The 19,333-nt window shown below is 40.0% G+C and overlaps 1 protein-coding gene across 4 annotated transcripts in view; it reads left to right on the top strand.

The window, feature by feature from the left end:
• The window catches only part of rngtt (RNA guanylyltransferase and 5'-phosphatase), a 66,913-nt gene that overhangs the window by 6,056 nt on the left and 41,524 nt on the right, over positions 1 to 19,333 (top strand). For all 4 annotated transcript variants that reach the window (XM_020603987.1, XM_020603988.1, XM_020603985.1 and 1 more), the window contains exons 6-10: positions 494 to 569; positions 1,367 to 1,619; positions 3,915 to 4,024; positions 5,687 to 5,788; positions 17,090 to 17,225. In XM_020603987.1, coding sequence (XP_020459643.1) covers positions 494 to 569; positions 1,367 to 1,619; positions 3,915 to 4,024; positions 5,687 to 5,788; positions 17,090 to 17,225 — 677 coding nt within the window. The remainder of the gene's footprint in view (positions 1 to 493; positions 570 to 1,366; positions 1,620 to 3,914; positions 4,025 to 5,686; positions 5,789 to 17,089; positions 17,226 to 19,333) is intronic.

Here is a 19,333-nt window from a genome sequence, read left to right as displayed (position 1 = left end):
GCAACAGACGGTCTGCATTACAGATGGGTCCTGTTCCCTTCAGTATAACGAATACGCTCTCTCTCTTGTTTTGTTTGCCCTTTTATCCACTCTTTGCCTGCCTTAGGGTTTCATTAATCTCTGGGTCTATTCTGTGCAGTGGCTGGTGTCACACTGATATTGGATGTGAATATAAAGGCAGGACCCCCCCCTCTAAGGAGAGGGGGAGCTTCCCGTGAGTCCTTTAAGTGTGTGACTTAATGCCCTTGCTCAAAACATGGCCTTAGTACATCACAAAGACAGCTGATGTTATTGATGTAAGAGGGCAACACATTGGATAAGATCCCCAAGGCTTGCTCACATCATGCTTCCTTAAATTGATAGATTTCAGCATATGCTATCATTGCATTTTGAAGAGTGTTTGCTAAATACTTAAGATTGGATATAATTGTGGAATAAAGAGGGATTCTGAGTTTTTGACCTCTGTGCTGGATATCTTCTTTTTCCCCCGAAGGTGTTCACTGCACACATGGCTTCAACCGGACAGGCTTTCTGATATGTGCATACCTGGTGGAGAAGATGGACTGGGGGTAAGGGCTTACACTGTTGTGAGTGCAGTTCCACACTGCTGACAGTTGCCTTGCATGATAATACAAACCATACACCATGGTGCTCACTCAGTGGCTTGCATCATTGTTACTGTGGCATTGAACTCTCCCAGCTCTTGTCAGTCTTTTTTAACTAATAATCCCATCTTCTGCAGAACGTTTGTGTGTGTGTGACGGCACGAAAAAGCCAGTCTGGCAGCAGCAACCGAAACAGAGCTTCACTTGCTGGTTATCGGTGACAGGGCTTCTCACTCCACGATACAGATGTTAAAAAATTTACAGTAGCTGGTTGGGGGTTAAGGACGTGTCACGGGTGGAGCAGCACTGTGAGGAAGCAGAATCTCTCTAGACACATAGGCTTAAAAAAAGGCCGTATGTGCTGGCGGTCAGAGTGAATATTAGTATGTAATATAAAAAAGAAACAAAGTTAAACTCAACTGCAAAAGGAGCTTTAGGACATATTTATGGATATTGATTGTTTTTCTCCCTGGGCAGTCAGGACTCTCCAGATCTACCATAATTTGCTATGATAGCCTTTCACTTGTGTCACTTTTTTAAGTCGCTTCAAAACCCAATTGCCTCACAAACCTTTGGTGCACAGACTAGCAAACATACTAGCATCTTTGGAAAGGGCTGGTCATGCAGTTTAATTTGAGATTTGATTCACAATGAGTAATGTTACTTTATTTTAATTCTTTGGTTGCAACCCTACACATATTTAACCTGCGTTTTAGGAAGTTTTTACTAACAGATAAAACGGTTGTTCTCTCTCTTATCAGAGTCGACGCAGCTGTGGCTGCTTTCGCTAAGGCCCGGGCCCCAGGGATCTATAAGGGGGACTACCTCAAAGAGCTTTTCTGTCGCTATGGTGACGAGGAGGACACGCCCTCCGCCCCCTCACTGCCTGACTGGTGCTTTGACGACGACGATGACGGTGAAGCGGATGATGACGGTAATGTGGTCGGTCAGGAGTCAGGTCCCAGTTCCTCTGGGTCAGCGCCTGGAAAACGAAAGAAGGAGAGGCTAAAGCAGGTAAGACTTCAGAGAAGTCACAGAATGAACTGAGAAGTAGAAAATCTGTTGGTCCCTCTGTGCTCAACATGAACAGGGATCTCATTCAGGGTGAGCGTCTTAGTGATGAGACTCTTATGTTTTAACTATACCTAATAAGATGTAGAGAAAATTACACTTCTGGCAAAGTTATCATTTTGATTAGATAAAAGCTGTCTGCCTGTCTTTATGTAACGCTTTCATCAGTGCACTTTGGTAAAATTAGAAGTATTAAATCATCTCCAGTCGCGCATAATCACATTTTCTTTTGTTTGCATTCAGCTGATGCTCTCATCAGGCTCATTTTGAGAAGTTGCAAGAAGCTTAAATTCATATTGCATCCCCAACATTCATCAGTCAGAGTAGAAGAAATTAAAAGGCAGAAGCACCAGTGTTTGAACAGCAGGAACAAAATCAAAACATATTGTTTGTTGGTGCAAAATATTTGTACACGTAATTCCACTTGCAATTTGCCACTTAGGGTTACATCCAAATACAAGCTACAAAGTGTGCTTCTATCACTTTTGTGGCGCACAGAGCTTATTGAAAACCTGAATCAAGACAAATCTAATAGTCGAGAATATGATACAGCAGACAGATCTAGGAGGAAGAAGCCAGAGGGGAGAAGAGCAGCAGCAGCAGCAGCAGCTCTCGCAGACTGCATTAAGGAATACTCTTTGGTTGAGTGGTAGGCCCCACAGTCAGACTGGTTGGCGACCAGTTAAAGAGGGAAAACGTCATAGAATCTGCTTGAATGAAACACTTTTGATGTGACAAGAAGAAACAGTGCTGTTATTTTTGGGGAGCGCATACTTAGATTAATCAATGATCGGCTTTTGAGCGGAGTGTAGTTTGTGATGGGAAAGTTTCTCCATGCTTACCTTGTGCACACTGTGCTGTAACATGTTTGAAGCATTTAAGAATGACTGTATAGCCTATATGCACAGTGCCCTCGCTTTTGTCAATAGAATTGTATATTGATCATTGAATCTTATCCACAAATTTCTGTTGCCCAAACATATAGTGATCATTTTCATTGCCAATTAGTCTGCTTGTTAAAAACCAGGAAAAGAATAGTTATCACTTTCTGAGCCCAAGGGATGTTTGAAGTGATCATTTGAAGAGATTGAAGCCACAAATTATTGATGCTGGTGCTTGAAAAATGATTGAAACAGTTAATGAGTTGTCTAAATACTTTCCAATTAGTCAATTAAAAAAACAGACTTATTGTTTCAGCTGTAATCTGAACTAATGCTTCTGTATAAGATGTTTTGTTTTAGCACATATAAAAGAGTTTGGTCTCATTTAATGTGTGACAGTAGAACACGGGTCATTGTTTTAAATAACAGTTTAAGGGTTTAGGATTTTTCTCTCTGTTGATTGATTAATCGCCCAGACAGTAAAAACTTAAACTAGTTGATCACTTTTTCACTGGGTAATCCATCTGTCCAGTTTAAGCCGATTATTTTGGTCCAGGCTGCTTTAATTTAATTAGTTGCATCATTAGAAATTATACACCTGAGAAGTCCTGGAAAAAAAAGTCATATAATAAAAGCACATCATCCCTACTGGATTTTCACTTTGTCTTAATACTTTGGCCACTACACCTTCATGAAATAAGTTTTAAGTTGAGTTCTGTGTGTTATTGAAAAGTCTTAAATTTAACTTGAAGCCTGCACAAATCCTGTACCCAAGTTAAAATAGCTTTTGAGCAAGCAATAAGAAATAGATGACTTTGGTGCACTGCTGTCCAACTCACAAAAGTCCTTCTGGATTGGAAGGTGGGCAGTGGGGTATATATATGATCTTTTCATGTCTTTCCCTTCTCACTACAGCCATTCATACTGAAAACATATGCACTAATGGCACTCGGTGCGACATACCATATCATCTGTTTCTGTTCTAATTGGCATATATTATCATATTATACCAATTTGCAAGACCCATTTGGGCAGAATGAGAGGGAAAAGGTCATGCCGGAAAAGAAATGTGAGCCTAGGAAATGAGGTGACTGTGTGCTGCAGATGTTGTTTCTATCAAAGTAGATTTCGTGTATATCCGGAGTAAAAAGTTAGTGAGGGGAGAGAAGGTAGTGTAGTCCTGTCTCCTTGGGGTTAAACCAGATGAGCACACAGGGATACACAAAGCAAAGAAGCAGCTGTTTCGGAAGTATCACTGGTATTCCAAATGTTTTTCTTCTTTGTGTAGGAGGCTTTGTGTGTCTCCTTATATTCAGTTCACGTTCAACCTTCTGTTTTCCTTTGTATTTCATCCCAGGGTGCAGTTTTCCTTGAACGCATCTCGGTCAAAGGTGTCACACAGGTCACGGCACAACCCAAACTAGGCAAGATCCAAAGACGGTGTCAGGAGATGGCCGAGTGGGAAAAGTAAGAGCCCCCTTTCGTCCTCATGGCCCCCCCCTTTGGGAAAGTGTGTGTCTGTGTGTACTCTTATGTGGGTGCGCTGTGCTGTGAGTGACTCATTTGTCCTAAATCACCCTCTTTTTAGATTTTGACACTTGCAGACAGGTAGCAGACTCAGGAATAGATGTTTTTTTCTTTTTGGAGAAATGGCGTATGCTGCATCTTTTTTTTTATTTTTTACATTTAATTGTAGAGTCAGCTCTACCGCTGCTTTTTGTCACAGCAGACGGAACAGCCCGTGCTCTTTTTCTTCCACTACCTACAGTTGCTGTGTTATTTTTTTGTAACACCTTTGTGTACTTGAATCTTCTCATGTAATGAGGTCCACATGTAGTTGTGAATTCAGCAAGTTTTTGCTACCACTGTCTGCCTCCCACTACATAACAAACATATTGTTGAGGAGGTGTTTTTGGAGGTCATCCAGTAAAGAGGCCCACTTTTGCAGAGGCAGGGGATTGTGTTTTTTGGGCCCATATGTATGAAACATTTTAAAATATATAGTCTTAAACATTATTGTCTGTACCAGATTCAGGGGCAGTCCATCCAGTTGTTGTTGAGACATTTCAGTCAAAGCCAGAAAAGTGAACTTCATGATAGTAGAGGAGATGTTAGGGGGGGGGCCTCTAAGGTCAGCAGGATTCATCATCTGGGAACCATGAATACCTGGAGAAAACTTCAAATTAATGAATCTGGACCAAAGCAATGAAATGACTGACCAACCGACAGATGGACAATGGTGTAAGCATGGCTACAAAGCTTAATAAAAAGATTTAGACTGTGACAGAAATTACTTTTCACATGCTTCCTACAAAGTTTCTCAGTTTGACTTTTAAGTGCAGTGGTTTGTTGTAAAAATAAGGATCCAGTTGGCAGGTCTCCGGAGGTCATGTGTCACAGTGGCATCACATTAGTTACGACAGCTTCATACATTCTTTATGCATTAATCATTGGATTCGTTCACGCTCGAGTATGAAACAAAGTAGCCTAAAATGTTTCCCCTACAGCCATAATACCAAAATCATTATATTATATTTGGGGCGTTGTTTATTAAAGTTTTAAATGAGTTTAGGAAGGTAACAATTTTTCACTGTTTTGTTTGTAGAGGTCCTATAAGATTAAAATCCACAGTTAATATTTCTCCACAGGAGTTTTCCTACAGTAAAATGAAACTTTTTCCATAAATGTTTGATCAGTTTAAATGATTGTAATTAGTCAGTGTTGTTTTTTGTTACTCAGAATTTGTGTGTTTCACTGCTCGGCTAACAGAATATGTAGTGAATGTTTTCTAGTTTATGTAGATGTGGTTGCTGCATAGATTAGGAACAGTCGCACTGAACATTTGATTGTATTCACACTGATTCAACATGTCATAAACTTTGTCATGTTATATAGGTGTGTGTATTGAGACAGTGTTTCTCATGTCAGCTTATCAAAAAGTGGATGTGCTATCTGTTTTGACCACCGCTGACAGTCTTAGTAGATCCCTGGAGCTCTCTGTAATAACGGTGCTGGGACCAAAGTCTCAACACCGGAGCGTGGCGCTTATAATTGTACAGTAAGAGCAAAATTGCATTTATTTATCAACTAAAATAAATGTCATCTGTTGTGTTTTCATTGCTGTGACAGGCCTGGTTTTCCTGGGGCTCAGCCTGTGTCCATGGATAGACACAACCTCCGTCTCCTGGAACAGAAACCATACAAAGTCAGCTGGAAAGCTGATGGCACACGGTGAGCCCATTATTTTTAGGTTTTCTTTGCAATAAATGACTCTTCATCCATATGTGTCAGTGCAGTCATCACTCTTTTTTGTCTCTGACTGGAACTATTGTCTCCTCTTCCATTTCATTTGGCTCCTTTCGGGTGTGCAGCCAGTTTGTGTCCAGTGGAGTCGATTTACTTTCCTGGTTTGTTCATACAGACTACCTTTACTGTTGTTTCTTATTAGTGTTTAATCACAGTGCCTTCTGTGGCTTCACTGATCAAGCCACAGACTGAACACTGTGTCCAACGGGGAGTAGAAGGGCACTTCTTCTTTCCTGTCACGTTTGACAGTGAATTTGTTGTTTTCTTTTATGTCTCTGTTTCCAAAAGCTAGTTTTGAGGGGAGAAAAAAGAGATTTAGTATTCCAGTAGTCTGCTGTCTCTCTCGCCGGTACAAACGTGCAGTGTGCTGGTGAATATTTAATGACTGCAGTCACTTTGAATTTTACATACCACTGCTTTAATTTCCTGTAAGAGTGAGACTAGCAGAGTACGGTTTTGGGCCATGACCAAGATGCTGCTAATGTGTGTAATCGATCGCCATTATCTTCGATCGCTTAAAATTGTTGTTAGAAAGGTTTGCTCTTAAATTTACAGTGATTCGGAGCTCTTCTCTTCTGCCTCCAGCTCTTACCCTTGACCCTGTTTTACCTTCAGCTGCTTGAATCTTGAAGAGTAATGATACCAGATTTTCAGTTATTATTCGATTTACTAACTAAAATAAAATAAAAAAACTTCCAGTGGGAAGATTTACCATTTTATTTTTTATCTATATACAAATGGATTAAATGAAAATAATCATTACTTGCTGTCCTAGTTTGTAGTGAAGAACACTTTCTTTTTTCACAGATCTCTGAAATAAAAACAAGCTATGATGGTTAAATCATGATTTTTAAATATTAACCCACTGAAATATAAATTGTTAGAGCTTTGCACAGCTTCTTGTTCTGTCCTACGAAACACAACAACACCATCACATCAAGTATTTGAATCCTTGACTCATTTGAATAGTATTTAAGCCTAGACCTCAGCAGTTTGTCTCCATGTATGTCATCTGGGGGGAAAACTGGAGAAAGAAACAAATGAGCAGACTGACTGTGTATCTGGTTGGGCGTAGTTCCTACATGTTGTATTTTTGGACTACGGTTGGTTTTTATAATGGCTTCCTTGAACTAATACGTATGAGTTCTGTGACACAACAAGTCCCACCCACCGGAATCATTTAAGTGGCTTTTCTATTATAGGAACCTACCGAGACGTGTCACGTCGAGTAACGCTTGTCACGGGTTCTGCGTTAGTTTCCACTACGGAGGTGCATTCTGGGAGCTAAATTTCAGCATCCCTCAGGAGGTAGTACTAAAAATCAGGTACCAGGAAAAACAGGGAATACTGCTCATTAGGTTTCGATAGTGGAAAAAGCAACATTAAAGTTTAGTCTCACTAGAACCTTCAGAATTGTGCTTTAGAAAATGAGAGAGACTCATGTATTTACACTAAGTGTAATTCCATCAGTGCTAATCTTGTGTGTGTTGCATTAGAGAAGTGAGGGTCTTTGCTTCCTCACGGTGTTTTTTCCTCCTTGTCATTAAACGAAGCAGACGTTTGATTGCTCCATCTCTCTAGCCTAAAGTTTTACCAACATGTTTGTACCCGACCTGGACCTGAACATAATTTCTAAATGTCTGTACAACCCTGGGGGTCCCATCAGGCTTGGTTCGGGTATCCACACTCTAGTGCGGCTTCTATTGCCAGTCACAGTTTTTACCAGTGAAACTGCTTTACTTACTACTGTTATAGGGAACCGTGTAAAAGAGGAAACGTTGAGATGTGCTGCTAATAAAACCTGACCAAATCATGTCAGCAGCAGTGGGGTAAAACGGTATAGAAAGTTTTGTCACTTCAGTGATTCTGTGGACTGTTACCACCTTTCTGGAGCTGTTCCCTGGCTTCACCACATAAAGCTGAAGCTGCTGTTCATTTTCCTGTTTGTGTGTGTAAATAAACTCAGAATCTCAGCCTCGGCATATTTACATGACAAACAGTTTGACTTGATATATGGTGAACTTTGTTGGTTTCCTTTGTTCGGCTTCTGTCAGTATGGTACCGGTTGGTTTTTCGGCAGCTTTTTTTCTGCTTTGTGCCGACAACAGCATTATTTCTTTGGAAACTCCACGCACAGGTATACGCAGTGTGTGTCTGACAGCGACTGCAGGAATTCCAGAAATGATGGATGCAGCGGTGTTAGGTGGATATTCACAATGTTGTAACCTAGCTCTGGGTTGCTTGCAGGTAATATAGATGTGAAGAAAGTGAAGGGGCTTTCTCCTGCCTGTGAGGGACAGCTTGTCCTAATGGTTCTAGTCTGATATTACTTGATTCTAGAGTTGAGGGGAGGATCACAACTTGTCTTTTTTTAAAAGTATTCTACCTTCTTATTCCTCATCTGAACCACAAATAGTCACACCTTTAATGCAAGTTTGTGTGAGATTGAAATTGCAAAAGAGAGGCGGTGATGAGAAAGGACTTAGTGAAAAATAAAGAACAAGAAAACTGAAGGTGTAGTTCTTCATTCACCTGGGGCAATATCCTGGTTTGCTGGTGTTAAATTCAAGACACAAAGTTTTTCTGCAGTTAGTGGGTATAAGTAAAACATTATAAAATTTTAATCACAATTTCTGGGGCTCTTTTAATTCTAAAATGTCTCGAATGATGAAAAAAGTATGAATTCAGAAAAATTATCTGTAATAGGTGGAGGACTTTGCAATCCATCGGACAGGATTAACGAGTTCTGAGGTTGTGTACAATGTCTGTGAGATTTACTGATCGCATTGGTGCAGTGTGATTTTAATTTGACACTGTCGCCATGCGCTGCATGGAGTGTGCAGAAAAGTTCTTATTGAGCATCTCTTTCTAACTACTGGCATTTTTAAGACCTGAATTGGATTTTTAATAGGAAATTTGTCTCTTCAAGGTGGTTTGGAAAGATTTTTCTCTTTGCATATTGGCAGAAGTCTTCCCCTAGGTCTTACATTATTCTAAATCCTTCCAGCTTTCCTTTTGTTTCTCTGGTGAAGATAAGAAAGTTACCTATTCTAATGCAAGCTAGTTTTACTTTTAAAGTGAGTCATTTCCTTTTCTTTTTTCATACAAAAGTATTGTTTTTGCAGGAAAAGGTTTAATGTTTATTTTCAGCAGTGCTCCGAATGAGTTATTTTCAGTCCCAAATGAATGATTCCCAGCACATCTGCAGCCTCCTTTGAACACCGACCTATACGTCAGCTGTTCTGACAGTTAGACTGCCTTGCTCAGTAGCACAATAACAGGCAAGATGGTGACAAAGTACTGAAGCAGCCCCATTCACCTAGAAATATTATGCAGCCCTCCTGATGCACAGACCAGCCAACCAGTGAAGAAACTGTCAGTGCTTGCTATCTGCCAAAAGGTGGCTTCTAATGGGCATCAGAAAGGCCAGCGAATCAGTGGATTTGCCAAAAGGGGAAATGCAGGCTGAGTTGGGTGTTTAATCATCTTGTTGTAGAGCCTTCTGTCTGGGCTAGATTGGTTTGGACCCCAGAGAGGAAGAGGAGGAGGAGGGAGAGGGGCCAATTACGTGCTTGGGACTTTAAACAAACAATGCTGCTTGAGTTGGATTTTATTAGAGAAACTGGACTTGTGGAAATCTTTGGCTGTCTTCATTTACTCCTCAAAATCCTCTCCTGTCTGTAACCACTACTACAGTCTATCATTTAAAATGAGGAAACAAAAGTCCGTTGTTTTCTTTGGCAAACCAGGTTAGATCTGAAAGAGAGTTTAGCAGAAGAGTTGTATGTTTATTGGGTGGTTGTTTACTACTTGTGTTGTACGGTCTCTTGGATATTTACTTAGTACTTATTGGATTCCACCAAAACTCTGCCTTCCTTTCAGGTTAATATTGTTATTACACATTTGGGCTTTTTATTGTGTCTTTGTGCTTTAGTGGCTTCAAATGGCGCTCAGAATAAATATGGGACAAATGTCAGTTCACAAAAGTATAAAGTGTGTAAATAGGAATTTGTAGAGTACTTCACACATGTTTACTAGTGCACCTGTTCTGTAGTACTTTAAAATTAAGGAAACACTGGGATGTGAGTTACAAAAAGCTTTAATGTGGGTTTGTTGTGTTGTGCTGTTGAGGAGACATAGTTCTCTACATCCACTACCTTTTTTTTTTATTTGTCTCTCATCCTACATGTGGGGAAATTAACCACAAGTGCATTTGCCAAACTAACACTTGTCCAAACTAACACAGCATTCAGACACAACTACAACAAGGCGAACACACGACGTAGTGCATTATATAGTGAGTAGAGAATGATTTTGAACAGAGCCTGTGTGAAAATGTCCCTCTTTATCATGGTCAACATTTCACTCAGCCTTATAGTGTGGCCATTCAGAAACACTGAACACTTTTGCTTTCCAACATAGGCAGACAGCATGTCTTAAGTATTTCAGAGAGAACATAATGCGTCTAATGAGCCTGCTATGATTTGACGTACCAGAATGACACGAAAATGTCAGAAACTTATACAAGCCATACCAATGTGAGATTGGTGTTTTCAAAAGGTTGATTTCGTGAATGTTCCTCTGGTCAACCTTTTCACCTCCGATAAAGCTTTTCTTTGTGAGTCATTGTTGTGATTTAGGGAGTGAGGGCTCCCTAAAGGGGGATAATGTTAGAGTTTGCTTTGCAAACCCAGAATTGGCAGATGATAATCACAATAACCACTTATACCACTGGCAGTCGCGGCAAAGCATAATGAAATAGAAATAAAATTAAATGAATAGATAGATGAGTAAACCCTGCCAGAAGTGTTTTACCAAAGGTCAAATGCTAGTGAGAACAGATGGGTTTTCAGTAGTGATATAAATGCTCCCAGAGTGGGGCCAGATCTGATCTCTAATGGCACGTTATCATAGGTTTGGACTGGCCATAGCAAATGCACAATTGCCTTTGAGCTTTAGCCAAGATCTTGGACCTCCAGTAATAACAGTTTGGAAAACCTAAGAGGTCTTCCTGGAAGATAAGGATGTAACAGATCAATAATGTAGGAGGATGCTAAACCACTTAACACTATGAAAAGAAAAATGCAATAAAATAATAGCAAGAAGAAGAATCTTTTGTAGTTCTCTTGTCTAAAACAAAAAGCGACCTGGCCTCGTTTGCTATGAAGAGCAGTCCTGCACATTGACAAGCCACTAATGATGTGCAAAGCTGCTTGATCTGATGCAAGGCCTCTCCTGGAGCTCAGCTACGCTGTCATGCTGTGGGGATTGACTGGCAAAGCCGACACAACGGCCGCCGGTGTCTCATTAGGGCTAAAGTGCTCGGAGGATGGTGCTGAGAGATAAGGATAAAATCTAAGGCTGACAGGAGCAGAAAGGAGAGGGCACGCAGGGAGGGACGCACGCTTGGGTGGATAGGGGAGCCCATAAGATTAATGTTTATTGGTTGGTCGTAAAAAGAGAATAAAGTGTCTGCTGTTACCTTCCGAGAGAGAGGGAGGAATGACAAAGGTGAAACTGTCATGAAGAAGAGGGACACTTGGACTAACACAGCCCTAATGGTCTGCCTCTGCTTCCCTCTGAACGTACTTGACAGCGCTAGCTGTGGCCAACTGGCCAATTAGACAGCAGGGGAACCACTTCTACTCAGTTCAGACCTGTTGTGTCCTCGCTGGTTGACAGATCTACTGTGTTGTGACATTTAGCCTGGATGTTTGATCTTCCCAGACAGTGGTCCACTTTTGAGGTTAAAGATTTCATCCCTTCCCCACATCATTTGCCTGTACTGAGCCTTTTGGGCATTTCTGGTTCCCTTTCTTATCCACTACAGTCTTCAATGTCTCTACATCTTTTTAATGCTTTCACTGTGTGTCCACTCCCACCCTGAAAATGTAGGTGCAGCAGCATCTGGCCCACTCACCATTCTTTCTTTCTCCTCCTACTGTACATTTGTTGTTGTTCACAAGACTCTAGGACGACCCTGGTTTATATCTTAAGGCTATATCCCCCACCCCAAAAAATAAAAGGCCTTTGTGAAATGTGATTGTTGAAAAGGAGTGCCGTCTACCTACACATTTATTAGTAGAGGCACAAAAAGCACAGCATTTATTGGAGACAGGAGTTTTTGTTCTCCTGATGGGTTTCTTCTCCCACCCAGCTACTCTTGGTATTACTTGTGTTGTCATGTTAGCTGCTGAAAGTTTTAATTCCCTCAAAACTGGATAGTAATTTCACACAATGCTGTGCCTTAAAATTAATGGGAATTGTAAAATATCTTTGAATTATCTTGTATTTGGCTCCAAAGGAAAATGATCAGGGGAATAAAAGAAACTTTTTATCTTTTAAAATTACTTATTTATTTTTCTCATTTATGCAACAGTAATTCAGTGCCGTCTTTGAAGCCACGTGAAATGTGTGTTCATCTGAAAACTCAATTTGCAGCTTAATATTGAATATTCACTATCTCTAACAATTTTATTGATTGTAGATCCTTTATTTTGCTCCTCAGTTCACCTTGGTGTAGGCCGCATGTATCATTTGTATCATCGTTGTGATTATTGTAGAGATAAAATGATTATACTAGCTGTAGAAGATTAATCACTATTGGCACTGTAAGTGATTGATTGGTTTAAGTCACTTTACACGAAAACGTACGAAACGCTCTCTGCTTCTTCAGCGTAAAGATGTTTTCTCTTTATATAAATTAAATAAATACTACTACAACCCATTTCAATACGGCTTGGCTTTCTGAGATATTGTGATGGGCATTTTATTGACCAAATGTTTAATTGACTAATTCAGGTAATGTTCCAGCAGATCGATTGAAAATGAGCTGCCTATTATACACAATGACAAACCTGTTTTCCCAATTTTCTACAATGCTCGTCAAAGGCTCATTTCTATTTTGGGTGCAGTCTTGTTTCAGCTTGTCTTATTTGACACACACACACACACATACACACACTCATTCTTGGCGGCTTGTCAAGTTTTCCACTTTGAACCAGCTGGTGTTAACAGCATATTTATTACATCTAATCCCTTTATGACAATGGGGGAGAGACAGCAGGTGTGAGGAATGCGTAACTTTTACCAGCGGGGGAAGTCATTAATCTCAAATCCATCTCTGTCATGAGACAGTTTTCCTGAAAGCTATACATCCTCTCAGCCTGTGTTATCTCTGAGTTTGTACATCACCACAGTTTTTTACCCATTTTCATAGCATGAATTCCTTAATATATTAAAGTTCCAAGGTAATTAGCCCCTATTGTCAGGTGCATTGATTAGGATACTTAACCTTTTGAAACGTAGCAGGACTGCAGTTGCTCATTAGGATGTTAGTTCATCTAGCTTTATTCAGCACTTGGTATTTTGCATTAAAGAGCAGCAGGCAGTCTGTGAAGTGTAATTGGGTTCATAAGAGGTGTGTAATGAAGCTACCAGATTGCAAAACCTGGACTTTTTTTTTTTTTGGCAATCCGAGTCAGGTACACTATAATCCAGCTCTCAAAAGCATTTCTCAAAGGACTTTACAAGGACAAGACTCCACCACTCCATGCAATGTACATATACTTATTCCTTCAACAATTAGTTAACAAGGTTTTATGTTATATTACCTCCATGCTGCCGATAGCTACGGCCAGAGGCATTTTGTTTTCAGGTTGTCTGTCCGTCCGATTCTTCTGATTGCGATATCTCAGGAACGCTTTAAGGGAATTTCTCCAAATTTCACACAAGTGTCCACTTGGACTCGAGGATGAACAGATTACATTTGGGTGGTCAAAGGTCAATGACCTCACTTCTGTCACATACCTGTGAGTTTGACCGGTTGGCGGAGGCATATAAATGTGAAACGTAAATTACAGTTGTATATTGAATATCTATAGGTCTTGGACTGTTTCTTAGTCACCTTGGACTCTATAAACCTTTGATGGGCATTTCTGCTTTTTTTGTGACATCTTATATAAACAATTACTTAAAACAATGTGAATAGATCCCTTTTCAACATGTTTCCAGTGTAAGACATTAGTGGTTTAGTAAAATCTTGAATTAACACACTAGACTTGACAGTAATTTACCATTTAACCCTTATTCAGACTGCAGTGGTGCATTAAAGCTATGTTATGCTGAATGGAAAAGGCATAGGATGTGCCGATCAGGTTTTCCTCCAGGTGTTTTTATGAAGTTGATTGTTGGTAGAAAACAGCTGCACCTCTGTTTCCCGAAGGCAAATTATCAGAATAAGTGTGATTTGTCTACAGCTTGTTACTCGCATGCGTCAGAGGACAATTCGCTAACATTTTGAGTTTTGAATTGCAAGAAAGTGGTGCCAGAATCTTCATTGGTGGGGTTTATGTCACAATGAATGACGGTCTGTCACACCTCCTGGCATTTGTGCCTTTAGTGTGAATGATGGGTTAAACCCTTCAAATTTCACTGCTGTGTGAATTGGGCCTACACGTCTTGGGTTACGTGGAACCCGCTGATATTACAGAAGCACATGCTGACGTTTATTGAATCGGATACATTTACTGTCTATGGGGATAATGATTTTGTTTTGAAGAACCAGTATAATTTTCATAGTAACAGATATTTGTGCAACCCAGTAAATTATAGTGTTCACAAAGCGACTGCATGAAAGTATTTCACCAGCGAATGCTGACTGCTGCTGATACAGTTTAAAGTCTATTCTGGAGGAACACACAAAGGCAACAATGGTGCCTGTGCTTTCTGGTGTGGCCCATCTTTTCTGTTCATCTTTGGGAACCAGCAGATGGGAGGATCAAGAATTTTGTCTTATTTACTGTTCCTGATTTGAAATTGCCTGTCACGTCTGCCAGTTCAGTGATCAGCCATCTCCGCTGATCCAACAATAAACATTTGGTATTAACACACTCGTACTTCTCTGGATATTATGCAGGACTATTATATTACAGCCTGCGTATTTTGATAACTATGGAGTATATGGAGCCTGTTTTATCCCCTCCTTTTCTTAAAATTAGAAACTATTTAGCACTTTGAAACTTTAGTAAGAACAAACTGAGAAGTATGATTGCTTGAAATTGTAATTTTTTTTTTCAAATGTTTTGGATGAGTGTTTTCAAGATAGGGTTTTTATATTATAGCAGATTAGCTCATGTGGAATTATTGCTGTTAACAAATTACTTTTACAGTTTACACCTCCATAGAGGATTAAACCTCAGAGTAGAAAACTTGAGTGCAAGTGCAAGCTCATGTTATTTAATGATTTTTTCCTTTACCTTTCAGAGCACTTATGGAGGATTAATACCGATAAAAATCTAAAAAGTAATGTGCGAGGTTCTTGATTTTTGTGCGTCATGCTCCAGCAATCTGGCACACCTGTGAGCGTAACGTAGAGGAAGACTAAAGTCAAATTAATATCAGCTAAATACTCTACGTCCTGATCCATGCTGGGTGAGCTGGCCTGCTCTGACAACTATTGTAATAGTCTAACAGTCACCACGCTCAAGTTTTTGAATTTCTCAGTTGAGTGCACTCATGGATAAAAAAAAAAAAGTAATTTTCCAGCAATATCATGTCTTCTTGAATTTCATTTTGGTTCTTCTTTGACCTATTTTCAGTGAAGCCACAACAGGGGAAATACACAGGATAAAGTGGGCAAAATAACGGTTGAATTCAATAACATCAAGGATGACCCCAAGGATGACTATGTAGTGTTTTAGGAAAAACATTTATACACTCAGGTACATCTGTACATTCTAATGCAGTTCAATACAGCCACTCTGCCTTGAATAACACCTCTTTGATAGTGTTAGAAATGCATCATAGGCATCATAAAAATCAGCTTCATGGCTTTACAGGTGTGCCTAATAGAGTGGCCACTCAGTCTGTACTGTTGAACCACGGCTTTGTCTAACATTTGTTTAGTCAAAATGATTATGAAAGGTTGCTGCCGAATGTAATTGTTGCATTTCGGTCTAAGCTGAATTTGTGTGAGCCTATGGGGGTGTCTTTTTGTAAGTATTTATCTCACCTGCAAAGGCTGGCTATGGATTAGTTGAGCTGTATGCTCATGCAAAAAAAAACCCCACCTAACCACCGGTGATGTATGCAATTTGAAGATAGAGTAATCTCCTACCAGGAGAGGCTTTCTGGGTTGGTGCAAGGCAACCAGGGACTATTGTAATACAAAAGAGAATGTAATTTGGCAAGACACATTTTATTCACATGGTCATAAATAGTTCAGTTAGCATTTGTGCGCCTAAGAAACTTCCCTTTACTAATCCACATCCTTTAGTTACGAGAGGTGACCAGGTAAAAGTTGGTAGTTGTGATGTGTGCTTATTTTGCCACTGAATCACACAGGTCAAAAATGCTTTGTTTTTCTGTTTAATGCAAATGGTAGTTCCTAAAAAGCACAGCAAGATAAAAGGATAAGAGGTCGCTTTGATAATGCATTGTAATTAGCAGGTGTCTTTTCTCAGACATTATAAAAGCTGTTATTAATTCAGCGCAACCATTTTGCACGTTAAAGACATTCAGAGCCTTTGTTGTTTTCATTTGAGTAAAATCAGTGCAGACATTTTTTAAACATAACTGAGAAAAACAAAATAAAGACTTGAAGCAAACTTACTTCCATTATCTCCATATTTAAAGTTCCTGAAAACATGTTTTCTCATCACACTTCTTATTATGAGTGGTAGGATCTGACATGGAAAAACCATTTTATGCCAAAGTTTGAACCATGTTGGGTACCTTGTAATTCCTTTTTTTTTTTTTTATTCTCTTCTTAGATAAAGCTAAAGACACATCTGTGCAATAATTAGAATTCTCTAACATTTGATTCGGTATCTGATCAAACCACGCCCTCACAGTCCTGATGAAGCTGGGTTTTTCTTTTCATTTATTAATAAATAATTCAAAACCACCACAGTTCACAGTCCTGTTCATATTGTCCAGCAAGAGAAAAATCATGTAATGAAGGGGCAGCTGCACTTTTTATTCAAAAATATAACAACCACCAGTTTTACTAATAAATTAAATGTGCCCCTTGTAACACTTGTCGTTTTAATGGCTCAGAAACGGTTAACATTGCAGTAATATCCCACACAGGCAATAGTGGTCAGTCACCTGTAAGCTTGCTAGTAGTTATCGTATGCTAGTGCTGGTTCTTTAAAGAGTCTTTTGCAATACAGCCTGTTATCTGGTGATTACAACAACATCATGGTTCATTGTCTCCCCCCACAGATACATGATGCTGATCAACGGAAAAAACGAAGTGTTCATGATCGACAGAGACAACACTGTTTTCCACATAGAAAACCTAGAGTTTCCTTTCCGGAAGGATCCACGTGTCCACTTATCAAATACTCTACTGGATGGGGTGAGTTGTTGTTCTGCCTAATACTTTAAATCCCTAGTTCTATGAAATAATAAACCACACATACTGTAGTTTGATGATAGAGCCTGCTGACAGGACAATGAGCATTCATGTCCTGGAGAAGCTGTTCATGAAAGGCTTTCCAGTTTCCTGTCACTGTCGTGTCTCTGTTCCATGTTGTGTTGTATTTCTCAGCACCATAGTGCCCAAGGTGGAGGCAGGGGCCTGTGACTTTTCCTCGCCCTGTAATGTTGGTGCAGATTTTATTGCCTTGTTTGTGTAGTATAGATCACACAGGTTACCAGCTCAACCCAGCAGCAGCTACAAATGCAGGAGTCATTATACCCCTCCCTGAACTGAAAGCATAGGCAAGGAAATAGCTGCAGTAAGAAGAGATTTGATTATAAATGCCTGGCAGTGCTTGTGTTTGTTATTCCAGTGCTGGAGATAATAGATAAGTTGCCTGTCACAGTTTTTATTTAGCTCCAGGTTTTTAGTTTTAGACATTTTATGTAAATAAGGTATGTGCTTCCTCTCGGCTTAATAGTCGCTGATGAATGTGGTGAATTTAGTTTCCTCACTCAGGCAGGACTTCTAATTACAGTGTATTAATGCTCCTATGAAGAAGTGGTGCGCATGTGTGTTGAGATTGCTACAAGGTTTGTTTTGACTCGTTAATTCTTCTGTTGATGCTTTTGGCTCTCGGTTCAGACAGGCTGTGTTTGCCTCTTTACAGTGAGTCCCTGTAGAGGCTCAGCTGTGCTGTTTGATATGTTTCATCCTTAGCCCAAAGGCACTGGTCTTTGTCTTTACATGCTGGTTTTTAATGGGCCTTACATCAGCTTGAGTTTCGATATATTGGATGAATGCACACCGTAGATCTGGATTTCTGGCAGGTTCCTTTGGTCATACTAATGTATTCATCTGTTGCTGTCTGTCTGTGCAGTGACTCAGTGAGCCAAATGCACACTGATGGTGTCCTCCTGGAATGACATCATTTCTTCCCTCCAAGCCCTCCTACTCTGCACCCACCACTGACTCTGCCATTCTGGCTTTGGCAATTTCATGTTGATGTTTGGTGCTTTTCTCCCTGTGAAATCATGACACTGAATAATCTGTAACTTCCAAAAATGCAAGTAAAGTGGCGCCCACCAGTACCAGTGAAGCCAACGTCGAAGGGCCTCACCACTGGCTGTGAGGTGTTGCATCCAGTATCTGCCACTTACAAAGTCCCTGCTCCTGTGGTGAACTAGAACAGTTTTTTTTCCATAAGACATTTTGAGATTTGTTCCATCAAAGAGATTAAAGGAATAGATTGAGGAATTACTGTAGATAAAGAAGATTGAGCCCACTCTCGTGCCTGTACAGTATGAGGTTGCCAGCACATGAGCACAAACTGCAGGAATTAACTGGTCCCTGCCCTGTCCAGCACATAATCCCCTATAAAAATATTTGGCCCAGGGCAAAAGGCTTCTAAATACACAGCATCTTCCCTTAAAATGGTTTTCACGTAGAATGAATGGCATAGATTACCTATGTCAAGAGATTTGAAACAGAGACTTATTGAATCAAAGATTATAAACAGGGTCTGTTGCCATCCAGACTTCAACAGGATGATGGTGGTGCACAGAGGACAGCGGCACTCGGGTGTATATGCTGTGGAGATGCCCACCACTGCGAGTGTTCTGGTCAAATATCTACAGTTACATCCAAATTACTACAGGTCAGAATATCCCTTTCATTCCCAACTTGGCAGCTCCGGATAATTTATCAGCTGCTCAGGCAGGTTGGCATTTATTTATTTACTTTTTATTATGACTTTATTATCACTGTCCACCATCTTATTGTGAGTTTTCTTATTTTTGCCAAAATATAACAGGTTATGGTTAATGCAGCTTTGAAAGAAACACTGTCTGTACTCACGTGTTGTACAAACATGTGTGTGTGTGTGTGTGTGTGTGTGTATATAGAATTATAGATTGTGGTTGGAAAACATATTTAATATATCAGCTTAATGGTGATGTGGCTTACTAACATTCAGCACGTACTGTATGGAACAGCAGTTGTCTCAACATCGACCGAGGTCTAGACAAGAGAAATAGCTGTCTGGG

Source organism: Monopterus albus, unplaced genomic scaffold (assembly GCF_001952655.1).
Source record: "Monopterus albus unplaced genomic scaffold, M_albus_1.0 scaffold63.1, whole genome shotgun sequence".
Classification (NCBI taxonomy): domain Eukaryota; kingdom Metazoa; phylum Chordata; class Actinopteri; order Synbranchiformes; family Synbranchidae; genus Monopterus; species Monopterus albus.
Note: the sequence above shows the minus strand (reverse complement) of the source record. Positions and strands in the feature narration are given on the sequence as shown.